Genomic DNA, 17,997 nt, shown 5'->3' with positions numbered 1-17,997 from the left:
GATAATCTGACCTGAAAATACCAATTTTAGAAGACTATGAGGCACGTCTGTTCAAAGGGCTACAATTCACATTCTAAAAACCATGTTCTGTTGGTATCACTATTACAGGAGACAGAACAAGAGACAATGCATTACCCTAAGCAACTCTCCTGGCTTCTACTGGTAAGCCATTTTCTATACCCAGCAAGATTTTGGATTTTGTCTCATACATACAAACATCAAAAATGTTTCCTCTATCATTTTACTTTAATTATCCATTATAAATTACCATAATGAATATTCTACTGTTGCCTATTTGTCAGTGGCACAACTAACAGGTATTTACACCACCATTCTATTTTAATTTTGCCATATTTTATCTTGTCTGCAATATACACAAGAAACTGACAGAAAATTATCAACTTTCATTTGGTTTTTTTAAACTAAATAAAATTAGCAAAATCATAACTCACACGGAAAAAAATCACATTTGTCTTCTTTGTTTATTGTACAGTATCAACTATCCCTGTGTTTGATTTATAAAATTCCTTTTCTTAAATGTATTTTGTTTCGTTAAGGATGATTCCCTGTGGCATGAGATAAAATTCAGTATCACTTAACTTACAGAGAAAGTATTCTATGGACACTGGATTATGTGCTGTGAGAAAAAAAAATAGCATTACTAAATTAAACATTAAAACCAAACCGCTAGTCTGATTTCATCTAGCTGGGCAGAATTACAGTATTTTGGTACCTACCTAAGAGTTTGCTTTGATGGACCTTTAAAAAAGAATAGATTTTTATCTATTTAACCTATAGGGTATTTCATGATAAAGTACATTTTTCTATCATGTTACAAATTATATTTATCCATGGTAGATTGCACAGCCAATATTGCTACTAATTATAATTCATTCCAAAGGCCCTCCAGCAATTAATAGAAATAGACAAAGGAAAGAAATAAAATATTGTTTAAGAATGTTGAAGGAGAACTGCAGAACAACATTTTCATCTGGTATTAAAATTGATTGCATTGATCACAAAAAGGCTGGATTTCTTACAAAGGCATGGCCTGCAAAGAAAGGCTAAAAGACTGGTGCAATTCTGTCTCAGCAGAAAGAAGCAGCAGTCAGAGAAGTAATTTTTCTCTCCCCAGAGCAGTCTGAGTTGTTACTGAGAGTCCTAAATATTGTTTTCAGCCCACATTCTGAAATGCTGATGGATGATACATGCAAGGCAAAGCAAAAGTCATTGGGAAAGGAGTGAAGAATCCTCAACACCACGATACGGTGCTCACCAAAAAACACCACCGCGCACTCCAAACAGAGACTCACAGGAGGCCAGAAGAGAAGACAGCCACAGTGAGCAATATGAACAGAATGCCAGAAATTCTGATTCAGGTCTTGAAACCCAGCTGAGCAACTGGCAGGTTTTCAACATCTGGGATGTGAGACTGCAGCAGATGGGAAGCCAGAGAGTGAATTAAAAGTCAAACCAGAAGAAGGCTGTATTTTTAAAAAGAAGAGATATAACTGTATTATACAGAGGGAAAACATAATAATGCCTCAGAGACAAGAGGTACTATTTGAACTGGTGCTTAAAGAACACAGGGAGCTCAAAATGTGCCTCGTGGCTTGTATTTCTACAGCTACACTTAATAAAAGTCTGGATTTATAGTGCTATCTCTTGGAGATATCTAGGAGAATCTATGAAATGTTAAGAAGCATTACAAGAGAAAAATCATAGCAATCAAGCACAAGCAAGGGATTTTGGGGAACAGCAAGAACCAGATGTAAGCAAGGCATGTATTAGGTTAGCTGTATCAACAGATAGAGAAGAACAGGGTTGACAAAGTTTACCTCAGGGGGAAAAAAACGGTAAAACGGCAAGGAAACAAATGAGCTTAAAAGCAGAGAGCATCTGCTTCAGTCAGCGGAAAGGAGACAGGCTGGGGGAGGCAATTGTTTGCTGCCAGTATCCTGCCACAGGAGTCTGGCAGGCTGACTGAATTGATTTTCTTTCTTTGAACATCACCCATTTTCAGATGAAGTGATAAATCTTAGCTTGTTACCATAGACTAATGTGTTACACCTTTTTATACCCAAATAGTTTTTACTGAAGTGTTTTCAAGTGGAAAGAATGTTTCTCAGGTGGAAGGCTATTTCTTAGGTGAAAGGAGGTTCTAACTAATAAGAAAATTACTTTTCTTTCAGTGGCCAGTAAATCCAATAATTCCAAAAAAAGGAAAGGTTTACTTGAGATAGTGAAAAAACAATTTATCTCAATACATATTACATTCACATTCACTGACAGCTAAAATCAATGTGCATACAAACTGAAAGAAGGGACTAAGCAGGGGGGGAAAAAAATCCCCAACCTTCCCCCACAAACACCCATGAATTTCAAAAGCATGCAATAAATTTTAACAAGATGAATGAGGGCCTCTAAGAACTCTGAAGGGAGGACGAGTGTTTCAACTCTACTTGGCAACAACAATCAATTAGGATGCACCTACCTGCATAAGTAATCAGGCTGATTTTTACCCCATACTGTCTGTAAGGAGGTAAATCGGGAAAGACTTGTGACTCATCACAAAACTGTTTTGTGCCAAGTAAGATTCATCATTTTTTTCTCTGTGTAAACAAAATACGTTCACAACCTATCTTCACTCAAGCTTTTAAGTATGACAATTACTAATATTTCTGAATAAGATGTATTTTTCAATGTACATCATCAGTGATCTAAATAAGGTTTTACATAAATACAGGGAGTGCAACTGCACACAAAATAAAATGGAAAAAATGGCTGGAACTGTTTCCTTACATTTGTTCAACATTTTGTTACTCAACTTCACAGGCTGGCATCTACTACTATAAAGGAAACACATTTTGATTTGGGAGGATCAAAGGAAAGGTACGGAGCTCAGATTTTTTTTTTTTTTTTTTTGTTCCTTTTTTAAAGCCCTTTCAAGTTGGGGAAAATCCATGCATTGTCACCTCTGAGCACAATGTGATATTGGCAGCTGCTTCAAGCTGGCTACGATGTGCGAAGTTCACTGTCATGACCGGCTGACTGCTCAACTGTCAAGGAAAAATTAACAAATACAAAAATGGGAACATGTGGCAGTTTTAGAAACACACTTTTCAATAAAGCCTACTGTGAACTATAGACTATTGCACATTTCAACATGACACAAGGAAAATAAGGGGCTCAAAAGAGAATACACTTTGTAACATAGAAATATACAGACTAGCTTGTGCACAGAAATCAAAACATGGTTACAAGACACCACTGCAGTCAAACCTGTCTTATAGTCTGCTTATGATCTTAGTGACCTTAAGAAACTGGTCCAAACTGATTATCAGCAATACTTTTTTTTGTTACTTTTTTTTTAAAAAAATATTTTGAGACCACATCTTTGATACACATATATATATTCCGTGGTCAAAACAGACAGACTTAACTTTAGCGATACTAAATAAAAGTGCAAAAACGTTCAAAAAATAAAACAAAATAAAAAAATATGGAAGCATAAGCTAAAAATTTTCTGCATAGCTGAAATCTATTTAAAGCGAGTCCTTGGTAGGGGTTGCTGACAGGAGGAGAAAGCAGTTTTTTAAAATGTCTTCTGCACGTTTGTTTCAAATAATGCAAAAAAAAGGTCATTTGTTGGCTTTTGAAGTGTTTCACAGGCAGTTCACCCCTGCGTCCTTAGAGACCATAGTGGTGGCAGTGCCCCCCTCTGCAAGGTACACAGCAGTGCTGGATTTGGGGGGCACTGCCTGCTCACTGCCGTTGTTGTTGACCTCGCAGTGCAGCGGCTCCGTGGAGATGACCCACGTTGACGGACGCCACCGCTTGAGAGAGTACGGAGTTTTCACACGTTTCTTGATCTTCTCTCCTGAGCCTGATTTGCCATCCTGTGAAGAGTCACCCACTGAAGGAAAAGAAAAAAAAAAACCAAAACAAAAAAACAGAACAGAAAATAGCATTATGAGGAAGGCAAGATTAGATCGGAGTCTGGGGTTGTTACTTATGTGAAACAGAACAAAAGAACAAAACCTTTAAACACAGAAGCAACTGTGTGGCAGAGGCATGACAGGTCTATCAACTACAACAGCTGCCACTAAAACAAAGGGTTGGATTTCTCTCAGAAATTACTTCAGTGAAGTAATTTGTGTTACCTGGAACGCACAATGGCATCAAACAGGAGAATCAGCATTTGACATTTGAGGGGCTTTTGCAATCATAGTATCTTACATTACCTGTAATGGGAGGTACAAAAGAACATTGCTACTACAGGACAGCAAAGGCTAAAATTTAAATAGTGCAAAGTTAGGTCCCCTAATCCTATTCCACCTAGCAAAGCATTTCACCTGAAAACAAAATAGTCCATTCTCTGTTAAGATATTCAGTCAGGATTTGGAATGCTGGATTGCAAAACTGGCAAAACCAACTTTAACCATGATAAAACTTCAACAGTAGAAATCTGATTGTTAAAAAATTTTACACAATCCCTTCTTTTAACTTAATCTTCAATTAAAGAAAGTGACTGCAACAATATTTTTTCTTTATCTCAGTAAGATTTCAACTCACATCAACAGGTTAAGACAAAAATTAAGTATTCTTACTTAAAAGGAAGGCTTAAGCATTCCATTGCTGAATATTCAACTACATTTCTTGAAAGATATGTTCTTGCTTGGTTTTAAACCTTTTATTTCCAAAGATGCCTGGCATCCCAGTTTACTCCACTATTATCACAGCATCTTCCTAAACACAGTCATGAGATTTGCAAGCACCTTTCAAGACTACAGTGACTTCTGGAAATATATTTTCTTTAAAATGGACACCAGGAGGTCTTTCCAAAAGCTCAAACAGGCTCAGATCTAGAGGATGTACCTAATTTAACTATAACTACATGATTACATTTTTAACGTAAAAGGGTGAACCCCATTTTAATCTCTTGGACCTCTGGACATAAAACCTTGAGAAAGTTATTCTGAAATAAACTATTAAAATAAATTCCTTCTCTAATTACTTGGTTTAATGTTAAATGCACATGGCAAACTGATGAAGAATTGCTCTAATTATTGGAGCTAGGATAGCAAAATAGAAAATGCCTCCTCCATTTAGGCTGGGCTAATACAGTAAAATCAGTTACTTTAAAATCACGAAGCATATAAGTAGTTATTATAATAAATAATTTTAATCAATGCATCTTAGAGACAGCTACTCTTTAGAGAATGAGGGAAAGAAGAATGAGGGAAAAGAAGGTATAATGTGCCCCTGCAGAAAAAAAATGGGACACTTTTTCAATATGCTTTGCAGCTACCAAAGGCATTTGCAAGGAATAATGGAAGTTAACCTAGAGTCAGAATGGATGGGTTAGAAAGAGACAGATTTATTCTGTGTATGTGGAGGGATGATAGTGATCTAATATACGGGAAATTATGGAAACAGGACTTCATCAAAAAGGCTGAAATCACACTGAGAGAAATTACATTTATATGAGATTTAATAACTATGCTTTGAGGAGAGACAGGAGAGATGGAAATAATTTCTATTCAAGCAGATATATGCAGTTATTAGGTAGAAAGGTGTCAGGGAAACATCAGTCCTGCAGGCACTTACACTGCATACTACTGCTATCCAAACTACTTGTGGCTGACAGATCCAGAGAATTAGGCCTCTGTGCTCTTCTAGTCTGGGTCTGCCCAGGATTTCTCACTACATTCTGGACACTGGCTGCAGCTGTGTCTGCGCATGGATTGCTGTTGTTGTTGTTGGCGTTTGTTCGCCCGTTATCCAGTGGTCGCTCCCTCCTGTCCACCAGGCGGTCCAGAACACCTTCATCGTGGCCAACCTGCTGCTCCCGCCTCAGCAAGGGCTCGTGCTCATCGGGACTGGAATTGATATTCAGCCGACTGTCCTCCCCACTGAACTGGTTCTGAAGCATTTCCTGGGCCCTCTGCGCTACCAACCCGCCGGTCTGGCCGGAGGGCAGCGTGCCATTGACATACTGGGTTGTGCCAGCATGGGAGTTCATGCCGTGGCTCCTTCCAGCCACTCCGTTCATGGTGACTGTCACGACATGAGGTTCTGCAGCATTGATAGTGTTCATCTTGGCAACGCCCGTTTCCACTTGCTTCAAATTTGATTTGTGCTTACCACCAAACTTTAACCGTGGCTCTTTTGTTGAATTTTTGGTGTTTAGAGGGAGGCTGGTAGGCCTCTTCGGAAGGTTCTGTTGCTTGGGCAGAGGATAGACCTGAGCAGATGGGACATCTGGAATCAAACACGCCTGACCATTGGTAGCTTGTGTGAAGTCCTGCTGTCCTGTCACCTCTACTGCAAGTTTTATCAGTGGATAAAGAAGGCTGGAACTAGTGCTGCTGAGTGGATCTGGCCCACTAAACTGCTTAAGTGAATGTTCCATCAGATTCTCATCAGAGCTTTCTTTCAGGTTCTTATCCACTTCTTTTGGATCCAATTTATTTGTCTCCAAGTCCTCCTCTGTTAGCTGCAGACAAACAGGGGTGGGCCCACCTGGCTGCATGACATTTGTGGTGTGTAAGTTTGTTTCATCTGAATAAGGCATTTCAGATATGGTGGTCATGCCAGTGCTAGGAGTGAGGCCAGTTGTATTGGTGGTGGACAAACTGGTGACGCTCGTCTCAGGACTGGGGATGCGAGCTTGTGCTTGTTGCCGCTCGTAGTTAATGGAATTTCTATTCTTTTCCCCTGAAGTCAGTGGTGTAGTGGACATTGAATGTTCAGAAGAAATGTTCTTCACTATGCTGTCAGTGTGGTGGATTGAATCTTCAATGTAGGAAGAGGAAGAATAATCGGGATATGGCCTTATCTTTGACACACGTCTATGATGCGACAGATTCCTTTAAGAAAAAATAAGTGGTATTAAGATCATATGTGTAAATATCACCTCATACTATAATGCCTCTCATTTAAGAGAGCTGAGTATCTTTCTTTTCATGCTTAAACTAAGGATAAATACAGCACAAACTGATGTGTTGCAGCCACTTCACTGAAAAGTGCTGAGGATAAGAAAATTTGTTTTACTAGGGCAAAATTTCATCAAGGATTTAATTTCCTAACAGAACAGTAATCCACTATTTGTCCAATGTGCTGCTTATCCAGTTGGCAAAGTACTGATAAGGTTCTGTTCTAGATGCAGAGAAGTGATGCTGAAGAAGGTCAACAAAAACCCAAAAGACAAGATCAAGAAAGTGATGCTGGGAAAATGTCACAAGGTCCTAAAAAACCATGAAAACTCTGCTACTTTGACAATTTAGATATTCTATTATTTGAACATAATATTTTTTCACGACAATAAACACTGTCATATACAGCAACATTATTCTTTTCTCAAAACTGGATTTCTAGAGTATACTATTAAAGGCACTTTGAGTCTGCAAATTCTCATTCCCTCTGGATCACATAAGAGCAGAGAACATGCATCACTTCTCTTGCTGGGGTCAGAGTAACAATGACTCAAACAATGGCCCTGCAGTTTGTAACAAAACTCTTTGTAGTTTTGAAAAATCACAGATTTGAGACTTGGTAATTTCCTGAACTCATATGACTGCAAATTCAGTTTTCAGCAGAACACTTTAAACAGAAGTTTTATGCATCATTTAACAAGAGTACTTAAAGACAATTCACTTTGTCACTTCATATCATGGCAAGCCTGCTGAGACAGTTTGCCTGAGCTCAGTTTCAAAAGCCCCTCTGTGAGAAATACAGTTGTGTACATAAAAGGTGTCTGAACTCTGGGGACATGCAGGAGATCTTAAGAACACAAGCAGTTGGGATTATGTCATGCAATACCCATATGCAGAGTAGGTCATGTAACACACACCCCTTAATGGGTGCAGCAAGCTGTAGCTTCTGTCCTGGAGTGAGCTGAGCATTTCCTGCTGACTAAACCCAAATGTGTTCTCTTCTTACCTCTCATTTTGCATGGCAGTTGACATAGGGTTGACTGTTGGACTAACTGATTTATTTCTCTCCCAAATCATCATGAGTTCTGCCATTCTCTCCTCAGCACACTGTGCTGTCAGTCGAGCTTCTGCATCTTGATCCCAACAGTCTTCAATTGTTTCTTTAAGTGACCTCACAGCCTGCCAGGAGACAAAACCCCTTTAAGTTATTTTACTTTTATACTGTGCTTCTAATTTACTGTTTTATGGCAACATTCTGCATGCCTGAAAACAGTCACAAGCTGGTGAAAGAGAGAAACAGAAGATACACAATTTTATTCAAAGCTAATTTAACCTAATATTAGCAATATGCAAGTCTAATAGTATCACACCTCTCACACACACACACACCAACTGGGAAGACACTTAGGGAAAGCTACATTCACCAATGTCCATACAACCTTCAGCCAGCCCTCTGATGGATGTGTGCTCTGCTCACTCCCCCTGCCTTATGAGAGCTTTGTAGGATTGCTGATATTTTGGAAATGCTGCCATGGTTATCCTCATAGTTCTGCTAATGGTCACTGCCTCGCTCCCCTGCACCGCATGCAAATAACAGCCGTGCTCACTTCATCATCCTTGTCTTCTTCTGGTTCCACAGTGACATCCGAATGTCTCCTAAGTATCAATGAATTTGTCTGCTCCATGGGAGGAGATTTTTGTTGCACTTGTTTTACAGGTGTAGAAACAGAAACACACACGTGTTCCTGGCACCACACTGCGGGACGAACTGTACAGTCAGAATTAGAGCTCAAGACCTCCAAAACATGCTGCCATATGTTCAGGGAACTGGAGAGGAAACAACTGAAATTACGAGCACTGAACACTTCTTCCACTCCATCTGGAGTACAAAAGCCAGGCAGACATTTATGGGCCCCTGCTGCCAGTCTATGCCCATGGAGAGGAGCTGGTTTGCCAGCACAACTCACATCTACAGCCCAGCTTTAACCTCTCCAGCACTGAGGGCTGAATATAATCCCATCTGGGCACTAATGCATTCAGTGGGTCCTGCCGACTGTCTCTGTGCCAGAACTGCCTTGTGCCCTTCTGGCAGTGGAAGCCAGGACTAGCTCTGAGCATGAGCCAAGAGCTCCTCACCCATGGAGTGGGCTCCTGGCATCACTTGCATCTGGCAATCACTGCTGCTCAGTGAGGCAGCTCTGGCTGCACAGGTGGGGACGACCTCCCACACAAGCAAACCTTCCATCTCCCCTCCCACAGCAGATCAGAGAGGGGATAAGCCAATGCCCTCTCCTTAGCTGAGGGACATGAGTCTAAAAGCACCCTCAGGGATAAGGACAAGGGAGGGTGCTAGATCCATTTTCTCTCCCACAACAAAATGCCTTCATTCAGCTTTTAGGACTTGATTTCATCACAATTTAGACTAAGGCAGTGGACGCCCTAATCTCCTGCCTTGCCTCTTTGCAAGACTCTCCTACAGGTTTCACCAGCAGCAAATTCAACCAGAGTTTAATTTAGTACTGTCTGTCCCCCAGCAGATCCTCTGCTTTGGATGTGTTAAGGATCATTAAAGGAACACAGTACTGACTGTAGAGAGAGTGATCAAAACTCAAGTTCCTTAGCACCACCATTTACCACAATTATGTGTTTTCTATTAGTTTCAGGTTCAAAGACAACTATGCTAAAATGAACTATTTACAAGTACTAGCACTCATCAAAAAGATAGAAGGGACCAGAAATCTCCATTATTCTGTTAATATCCGTCAGTGCTGACCTCTGAAGTCAAGCATGGATCCCACTTCGGCAAGTGAGACAAGAATACCATAACATGTCAACACATTTTATAGCCTTTGAATTGCTCAGGCTATTTCTTTATACTGTGAAAAACAATGCTGCTAATCAAGGTCTGTAACATAACATAGATGGTTCCAGAAGCAGACCAAGACTGTATAGGCAACCACAAATCAGGATCCCACATCTTCTGAGTACCTTAATTATACGATTAAAAAAGAAAACGTTTTTATTTGTATTTTGCAAAAGAAAAGGACAAATTCATTTGTTTCATTGGTGACTTTGCATGAAGGTGTTATAAGCCAACATGTCAGCAGAGCTTTAAATGATGGGAAAAAGTCTTTTATCCCATGCATTAGATGCAGGAGGACAGGACCTGGCTCCAGAGTGAGGTTGTCTGGAGCTTAATTTTCTACACTATCTGCCCTAGAGTGCTCATTCAGGTATTATCCTAGACTGGAATAGGATAGAAGAAGTTGTTTGACACCTGTGATTATTCTTTTCTCTTAAAGCAATGGTGTAGATCAATTCTTAGAGCTGGAGTTATCATCACCATTTTTATTATTGAGAAAAAGCAGCAACACAAAGAATGTGTTAGGCACTTTAAATATGGGGATCATCTAATAAAGCTGGAGTCTATCAGCTTGCTAGAACATAATTAACTTTTAAAATGATAGTCAACACAAAACAAACCTTGAACTGTTTCAGTTTTAACTGCCTTCAGACACAGCTGTCAAGCTTGGTTCTTCCAATGATCCATTGCCAACATGGCTATAGTTAAAACAGCTGTTGTTTGATTTCCCTTATACTTTGGGTGCTGATTTCTCCTTTTTTCTTCTTCCCCCTTTGCCCCCGAAACTGGCTGGCCAGAAGTGTTTAATAAATCACCTCTCTTGGAAGCTCTCAGCTCGGTTACAACACATTTTACTACAGGCTATGCTCCTCTCTGAAAGCAGGCTCCTACATATTTGCAAGTACCAGCACAGGTGAACCTTGGGCTCCTCCTCGTCTGCACAGTTAGCTACAAACTTATCAATCACCAAAGTCTCTCTGAAGATTGAAGGGCATCATTTCAATAAGGGAATAACAAGAAGTATCTTTAAATAACAGGATGAATGTCAAGAATGTCATTTTCATGCTTGCAATTAAGATGTATTACCCTGTATCAGATGGAACCCAGTAACTGTTTGCACTGCACTGTGCTTGTAATAAAAGACAAACACCCCCCTCTAAGCCAAGGGGATTCACATTACCTGACCTTTGCTGCAGATGAAAGCAAGCACAGACTCTCACCTGACTTGCTCTAACTTGCTGGTCTGCAGAAGCAAGGAACTAAGCCATAGCTACACTCATTCAAAACAACAAACAATATTATGATGTTTATAGTCTTGAAAATAAAAATTGCAGGTCAAATGAAGCCATATAAAAATTTTTATGTAGTTATAATGAAATGATTGTTAGAAGCTTTAGCCTCTGCAAGTCCTGAGGACTATACAAGTTCAAAAAAGTTTATTACAATGTTTACCAATTTTAGTTTTGGTAGAGTATATTGATGTTTTTGCCAGCTATTTCAGTTGATGTTTTAGTTCAGTTTTATTAGTTTATAAGTTGTCAAAAGGCAAAAAATGGCTTCATGTTTCTCCTTCAGCACACAGAGAACACATGGGCACTTCATGCATAATACTATAGGATAGTGTCTAAAATTAATGTAACAGGTTATCTTCTGTATATCACATTGCAGCATGCAACAACAACAACAGTAGTATTTGTCCTTAAAAGAAATTTAGTTTTCGCATCAATAGCTTTTAAAAACTGAATTCAATATTTAAGAAGTCCAGGCAGAGACAGCTCCCAATCCTTAAATACTAACAAAGAGGAAAAAAAACCCCAAAACCTAAAAAATTGCTTGTAAGAAATGAATACACCCTAAAGCTGGTTAAATCATTGTTTCTTTGAAAATATTCTCTCTCACCAGGCTGTTCTCCTTCCATGCTTCTGGGAATTTTGGTCTTTGCTTCTCTCTAGACACCAAGACTTGCATGTCTTCAAAAGTGGGATGGTTTCCGACTTCAGTCTGGAAAGCCATCTGGTACTCTGGCACAGATTCCCCTGTTAGCAAAAGAAAGAAAGGAAAAAAAAATCAGTCATAGATTAAAAGGCAAAGGCTTTCAGCTGATGAAAGGCATTATCAAATTATCAAAGTTGCTGTCTATTGAGATGTTCCCCACTTTCCCCAAAGTCTAACTTCCAAAAAAAGCTGAATTAACTGCAAATGAATTAAGTCCTGCTCAGCAACCTTCCAAAAGATAGCATCCTTTGATAGACTTTGCTGGTTTGGTGGCACATTTGGAATGTCTTGGAGCCTGAAGGTGACACCTCCTTTCTGTGAAATGCCACTGCCTGATTATATGCATGTACTTCGTTCGGGAGTAAGCCCAGCAAGATTACAAGCCTCTGCACATAAAGTACAGCTGTGGAACTGTAGAGAGTATGCTGCATTTTAGATTCATTCTACATGCTGTAGCTTGGGAAGAAAATGGTGGATGTAGCACAATCTCATGTGAAAATTTTAAGTCTACTTCCTTTTGCCTTATGTTATGGGTAGAGAGGATTTTTCAATTTAGGGAATTTTCAATGTCCTATCATAAATAAAAGTACAACTAACTAAAGGCTATATTAAGTCACAGCATGTTCTCATGATGACAAGTCTGAAAGACACTTCAGGCACTTATATCAGTTCTCAGAACTGGAAACACTGCCTTTGCCACCAGCCCAACTCCCAGCATTTTTAAACTCTGGACAATAATAACAAGAACAACAACAATAATAACACTCAAACGGCACTGAACAGGTGCCTTTCAGCAGAACCACGCCTCGGCCTCAGATGCACCGTCCTGACAAGCACCACCTCGAACACTAGATGGCACCGACTTAATGGCAAAAGCAATTGAGGAAGCTGCTTCCCTTCTCCACTTCCAAGAGCTCGGGCTCTAAAGTAGCTTTGGCTGCTGGTGCCACTTCCTAGATCATGGTTTTCCTCAGTTCTTTTCCTTACCTGGGAAGAGGTCTGTACATCTCATGAAGATCTCCCAGTAGATAAGGCCTAGTGCATACATATCTACTTGTTTCAAAGCAGATTCACAGTCCCTCAAGTTCACTGCTCCTTCAAGCACTTCTGGGGCCATATAGCGGATCGTACCGACCTGGGAAAACATCAAATCAAAGCTTCACATCAGGAAGTGGTTTCAAAATTCGAGTGAGTTCTTAAATGCCCTATTCTGCTTGTTATTTTTTACAAGGAAAGCACAGCTCGTTCCAAATCAATGTACTCAGCTTACCTGTCTAGTCATAACAAAACCCTTCCCCATCTCTGTCACTTTTTTGTATGTACCAAAACAAAATTATTTTGTCCCTTAATGTTCTCATATGAAATATGATATAGTATAAGTGTTTCTTTTTCCTGAAATTATTCTGTTAAACACCAAGGTATGCATCATAATGGAAAAGGATCCTGCTGAATAGGAAACTTGTTCTCTACTCCTGGACTGTCAGCAAGGTGCCACCCTACATCTTCTATAGTCAAAGGTTATCAACAGTCCTGGAAGATACCTATTCATTTTCACTAGGATATGTTTTATATCAGAGCACTTAGTCATCAGTACTTGTAGGACAGCATTTTGTCAAAGGATTATTCCCCATCCCCGCATTTTAACTAGCAGTTTCTCTGTTCAGTATGAGAAGATCTAGATGGAGCTCTTCTGCACTAGCTATTTTCAATTTAGCACTTGCTTTCTAAGGGAGGGTGATTAACACTGTGTAGCATGTTCTTTGAATGATAAATGAAGTTTTTCTGTAAAAGCACAGACAATAACTACACTGAACTATTAGGCATTCTTTGTTTAAAACAGTCTCACTGTATTTCAGTAGCCTGGATTGGATGTCAAGCAGAAGATGCAGAATGTGGTGTCACCATTTCAGAAAAATTAACCCCAAAACAAAAGAATGTTTGGTCTTCAGTTACAAGTACAAGACTGAAGGAACCTGTACCACATAATGCAAGAGAACATGGCAACCAAACCTACCTTGTGTCTTCTCATGTCTCACACAGAAACTTCAGTCTGCCAATCTATCACCTTTCAAAATGGCAGGTTTCTGATGAGTATTTTGAGAACAAAACCTGTTTCTTTCTATGGAGGCTTCAGCCACTTTTCACGCATACTGCAGTCATTCCCCATTACAGAAATTGTACCACCTGAACATTCATCCAACCATCTGTACTTACCTCACTAATGGCTGCATTGTCTTCCTCACCTGGTCGTACCAGTCTGTTCCCAGTTAATTTCATGGAGAGTCCAAAGTCACTGATTACACATGTTCCATCATTCTTTACCAGTACATTGCGGCTGTTCAAGTCACGATGGGATATTGCAGGTTTGTAATGATCTATTTGGACACACAGAAGTGCTTGTTACTATTTGAGCAATTCTACTGTTTGGCAAAATGAGAGAACCTCATTATGTCTGCTCTGCTATTATAAACAGAGAATCAACTTATTTTTTAGGAAGCTAACATTTTTGCTTTTTTACAATGAGCTCCGGAGGAGGCTATCTAGAGAAAACTGACTGGCATCCAGAGTTTCACTGGATATATATGATATATTAGGCTACCGCCTTATACAGTTCTAATGTTCACCAACAGTCTTCCTCCCAATGGATATTTCAGCATGATTTTGGCAGTGAAGACACGGTATACTTAAACACAGATCTGCTGTCGTTATAACCTAATAACCATTCCAAATGCTCTCTGTCATTTCCACACTCCTGCGTCAAATGCAGCACCAATTATTTACATTATAATTGGAATTACTGCTGGCACTTATTCAGAAGATACACAGACAATATTATTCCAGAGCCTGAACATATTCATCTTGCAAGGGATCTGATCTTTTCCAAAGAATAATCTTGCTTGTTCCTAGTTTTTATTATTTTGTTAGTAAAGCAGCCAGCAGTACAGAACTTGTTTTACTGTGGAATTTATTCTATTCCATGTATTCCTTCCTAGCATTCACAGACAGTGACTGTCTCTCCTTTATGATGGAACACTTACACATTTTCTGGCTGCTAATGGGCACACCTGTCTGCACATCTCAAAATGATGAAGTTAAGATGATAGCTGCAGTTTCAGTGGCACAAAGGAATATTGATTTGGGTATTTTCAGCACTTTTAATAGTATCTTTAGTTGTCATTCTTTGCTAATGCTCATGCTTAACATTTGAGATACACAGTTTGAAATTTTAATCCAAACATTAGCACCTTAATGTAGATAAAATGAAACCAGCCTTTTATTTCCTGCCAAAACCCTAACCTTTCAGTGCCAGGCCATATTCTGCAGCCTGATACATCACAGATCTCAGAATATCTACTTTACAATTACGACACTTTAGCTGCTGAAATACTGACTGAAGCATGCATGCAGAAAGATCCAAATCAATACACTGTCACAGCCAATACTCTAATAAAGTACCAGAAGTCCAGCAGTATTGTTTGTACACAGCAAAAACTAGCCCAAACCCTCAGACAAAAATCCAGAGACATGACAAATAAAACTACAGTGGGGTTAGCAGATTTAATTTTATAGTACACATTTCACACACAAACTAAAAATGTCTTTAGGTGATTTGTTTCTGAACTGCAAAAACAGACACAACACCTCATCTGTTTGCCCTCTGCTGGAGAGGCAGCCAGTGCTTCAGGTCTTCAGTAATCTGTTGCCATGATACAGCAGCACTGCACATCTCTGCCTCCTCCTGCCTCTCTCTGGGGCTCTCCCACCTCGCACTCTGTTTTCACACAAGGGTTACAGAGCCCACAGAATGGGGCTGTTCAGAAGGAGGGAACTAATCAGAAGTTCTGAGCAATCTCTATTTGCATTCATCACAGTAGGATAAAAAGAAAGTCTGGAATCTACTACCTGATAGAAATAAGAATATACTGGAGATCTTTGTTTCTGTTCCGGGCCTTACCTCCTCGAGGCAGCTCCGTGTGCAGGTACGCCAAGCCCCGAGTTATAGAGTGAGCCAAACGACAAGAGCTCACCCAGTCACTTGTGTGGAGACTCAAATATTTACACAAAGAACCCTAAAAAGAGCCCCCCCAAAAAAGACAAAAAACATGGATTAAAATCATTGTCCAGTAGAATAACTCAAAATCTTTTGGAGAAATAAAGGCATTTCACATTTATTCTTGTTGTTTACAGATTTTTAAGAACAATCCCTCTTATTAGCCTCCAAATGTCATCAGCTTGTTTTGTTTTTTTTTCTTGGCTTAGTGGGTTGAGACTCCAGCCAATTCTACTGGAGGCCACAGGACTGTTGTCATGATGTGACTGGGAAATATTCACTGTATTAAACCAGCTTCATGATCTTTCTGCTGCAGAGCCTGCCCACCACCAGATAATTTTTAAGCTAGCTAAAGGCTGTGATTTTATGCTTTTAGTGAAGTTAAAATGATAACCAGGGAAAGTTTTAGTCAAGATTTAGATATATGTATATATATATATATTTGTAATTAAGACTATCTTTTCAGAGTCATGAGTTACATGCTAAACTGAGGATATTTTTTCTGACTATAACTTTTGATAAAACTGATATTTTAACAATCAAAGATTCTATGTGTGATTTAGAACAATTTTTATGTTCTTCTAAAGGGACAAGAGTGTCTGACTACTGGGGCAATAATTCTGTGGCTATTATGTCATCACAAGTGACCCCCATACTGACCTACTACACCTCAGAGTCTCATCAGAGAAGCATGTTGATTGATAAATACACATATCATTCCTTTTATTTGCCTATTTCCTTCGGTCTGAAGGCATGTTTGGATAAAAACACAACCTGGGTCAAACCTGTCTTCTTTCACCAAAGTAACACCAAGAACAATTTTCTGTGTAAAAATGCCCTGGTTTGTGTGTTCTTATTTCCACAAAGGAAAGTATTTTGAGGGAGAATGATGTTTTACATGGGGAATAGTTCACCTGCACATCTTGTATTGGTTAGTCCTTACTGAAATCAGATTTATGGCTCCAGGGTGACACTGCAATTCCCTTCTAGCAGGGCTGCCACAGCAGGCTTCCTTTTCTGCTGTTAACTCCACATACAGCAGAACATCTGCTCACTGAATTACAGATCACACTGTGCATTAATTACACCTGCTGTGCACTTTTTCCAGTGACTTCCAAACAACCAGTGGATTGATTTTAGACTAATCTTGCTGTTCTTAATATCACAATTGGAAGGAATCTGATAATATGATGTCATAAGCTTCATCTGTACATTTAATCAGGTCATTAACAGAGCCTGTTTACCTAGGCAACAAGACACAATTTTCAGTCAAATTGCATTTCAACTGAAAATCCTTTCATTCAAGAAAACAGCAAAACCAGATCACCTGTGAAGACAGTTATGCTATGCCCTCCCAGGAGTAGAATACTCATTTGATTTTACTTAACTTTCATTTCATTACATGAAAATACATCAGAGTTTTGTCAGAATCACATGCCTTGCCACTGTCCACCTGGTATGGGCACAACTGACCTTTTTCATGGTCACTTCTAGTTTCTGCAATCTCTTCTTAGATGCCTGTCTTAAAAACTGACATGATTGAGTGTGCCCTCGTGTAAAAGTTTCAGTTAAGACACTTTTTATATTTATACTTTGTTGCCTTAAGTCTGTATATAGTGTACATATGTGTAAATACATACCTATGTTTAAGGTATGTATTTACATGGGTGCATTTAACTTTCAATACAAGCATATACACAGAGCCTAAAAACCCCTAAGACAGGCCATCATTACTGCTGCTTAGCACTGTTATGCTCCTTTTTGCTATTCAAATAAACAGCTTTTATCCTTCTGCCTCCATAAAAGATCAGGCTTCAGGCATCCCCTTCACAGCCTGCAGGAAATACGAGTTTGCTTACTTGAGACGAAAAAGCTTGTTAAAAGAAATATTTAATTGAATAACTAAAGTTCTTTTCCATACACAGGCAAAAAAATCTCCCCAAGATAAATTGTGACACCATTTTTTGCTTTTTCATATATATTATCCCCATGTACATTTTATGACTTTCGAGGAAGCTACTCACATTCATACTGCATATTTTTTAAATGTTTCTGTTACTGTATATGTGTACACACAGAACATTAAGTACACCAATCCATGAATTTGAGAAATACAAGCATTCAGTTAGCTGAGGAGAGTTGAAGATATG

The 17,997-nt window shown here is 39.3% G+C and overlaps 1 protein-coding gene across 2 annotated transcripts in view; it reads right to left on the bottom strand.

Annotated features, from left to right (window-relative positions):
• Positions 1–463: 463 nt before the first annotated feature.
• Positions 464–17,997, bottom strand: part of BMPR2 (bone morphogenetic protein receptor type 2) — a 100,862-nt gene continuing 83,328 nt past the window's right edge. The window contains exons 7-14 of one of the 2 annotated variants that reach the window (XM_086897087.1): positions 15,752–15,866; positions 14,011–14,171; positions 12,784–12,931; positions 11,701–11,837; positions 7,945–8,117; positions 5,611–6,872; positions 4,164–4,244; positions 2,679–3,916 (exon numbers count right to left, since the gene is read on the bottom strand). In XM_086897087.1, the coding sequence (XP_086753213.1) occupies positions 4,195–4,244; positions 5,611–6,872; positions 7,945–8,117; positions 11,701–11,837; positions 12,784–12,931; positions 14,011–14,171; positions 15,752–15,866 (2,046 nt within the window). In that variant the 3' untranslated portion in view covers positions 2,679–3,916; positions 4,164–4,194. Of the gene's footprint in view, positions 3,917–4,163; positions 4,245–5,610; positions 6,873–7,944; positions 8,118–11,700; positions 11,838–12,783; positions 12,932–14,010; positions 14,172–15,751; positions 15,867–17,997 lie in introns of both variants that reach the window. The other variant, XM_023930837.2, reaches the window with a different exon arrangement.

The sequence above is a fragment of the Cyanistes caeruleus genome, chromosome 7 (assembly GCF_971803275.1).
Source record: "Cyanistes caeruleus chromosome 7, bCyaCae1.hap1.1, whole genome shotgun sequence".
Lineage (NCBI taxonomy): Eukaryota > Metazoa > Chordata > Aves > Passeriformes > Paridae > Cyanistes > Cyanistes caeruleus.
The sequence above is the reverse complement of the archived record's forward strand: the minus strand, read 5'-3'. Positions and strand labels throughout refer to the sequence as shown.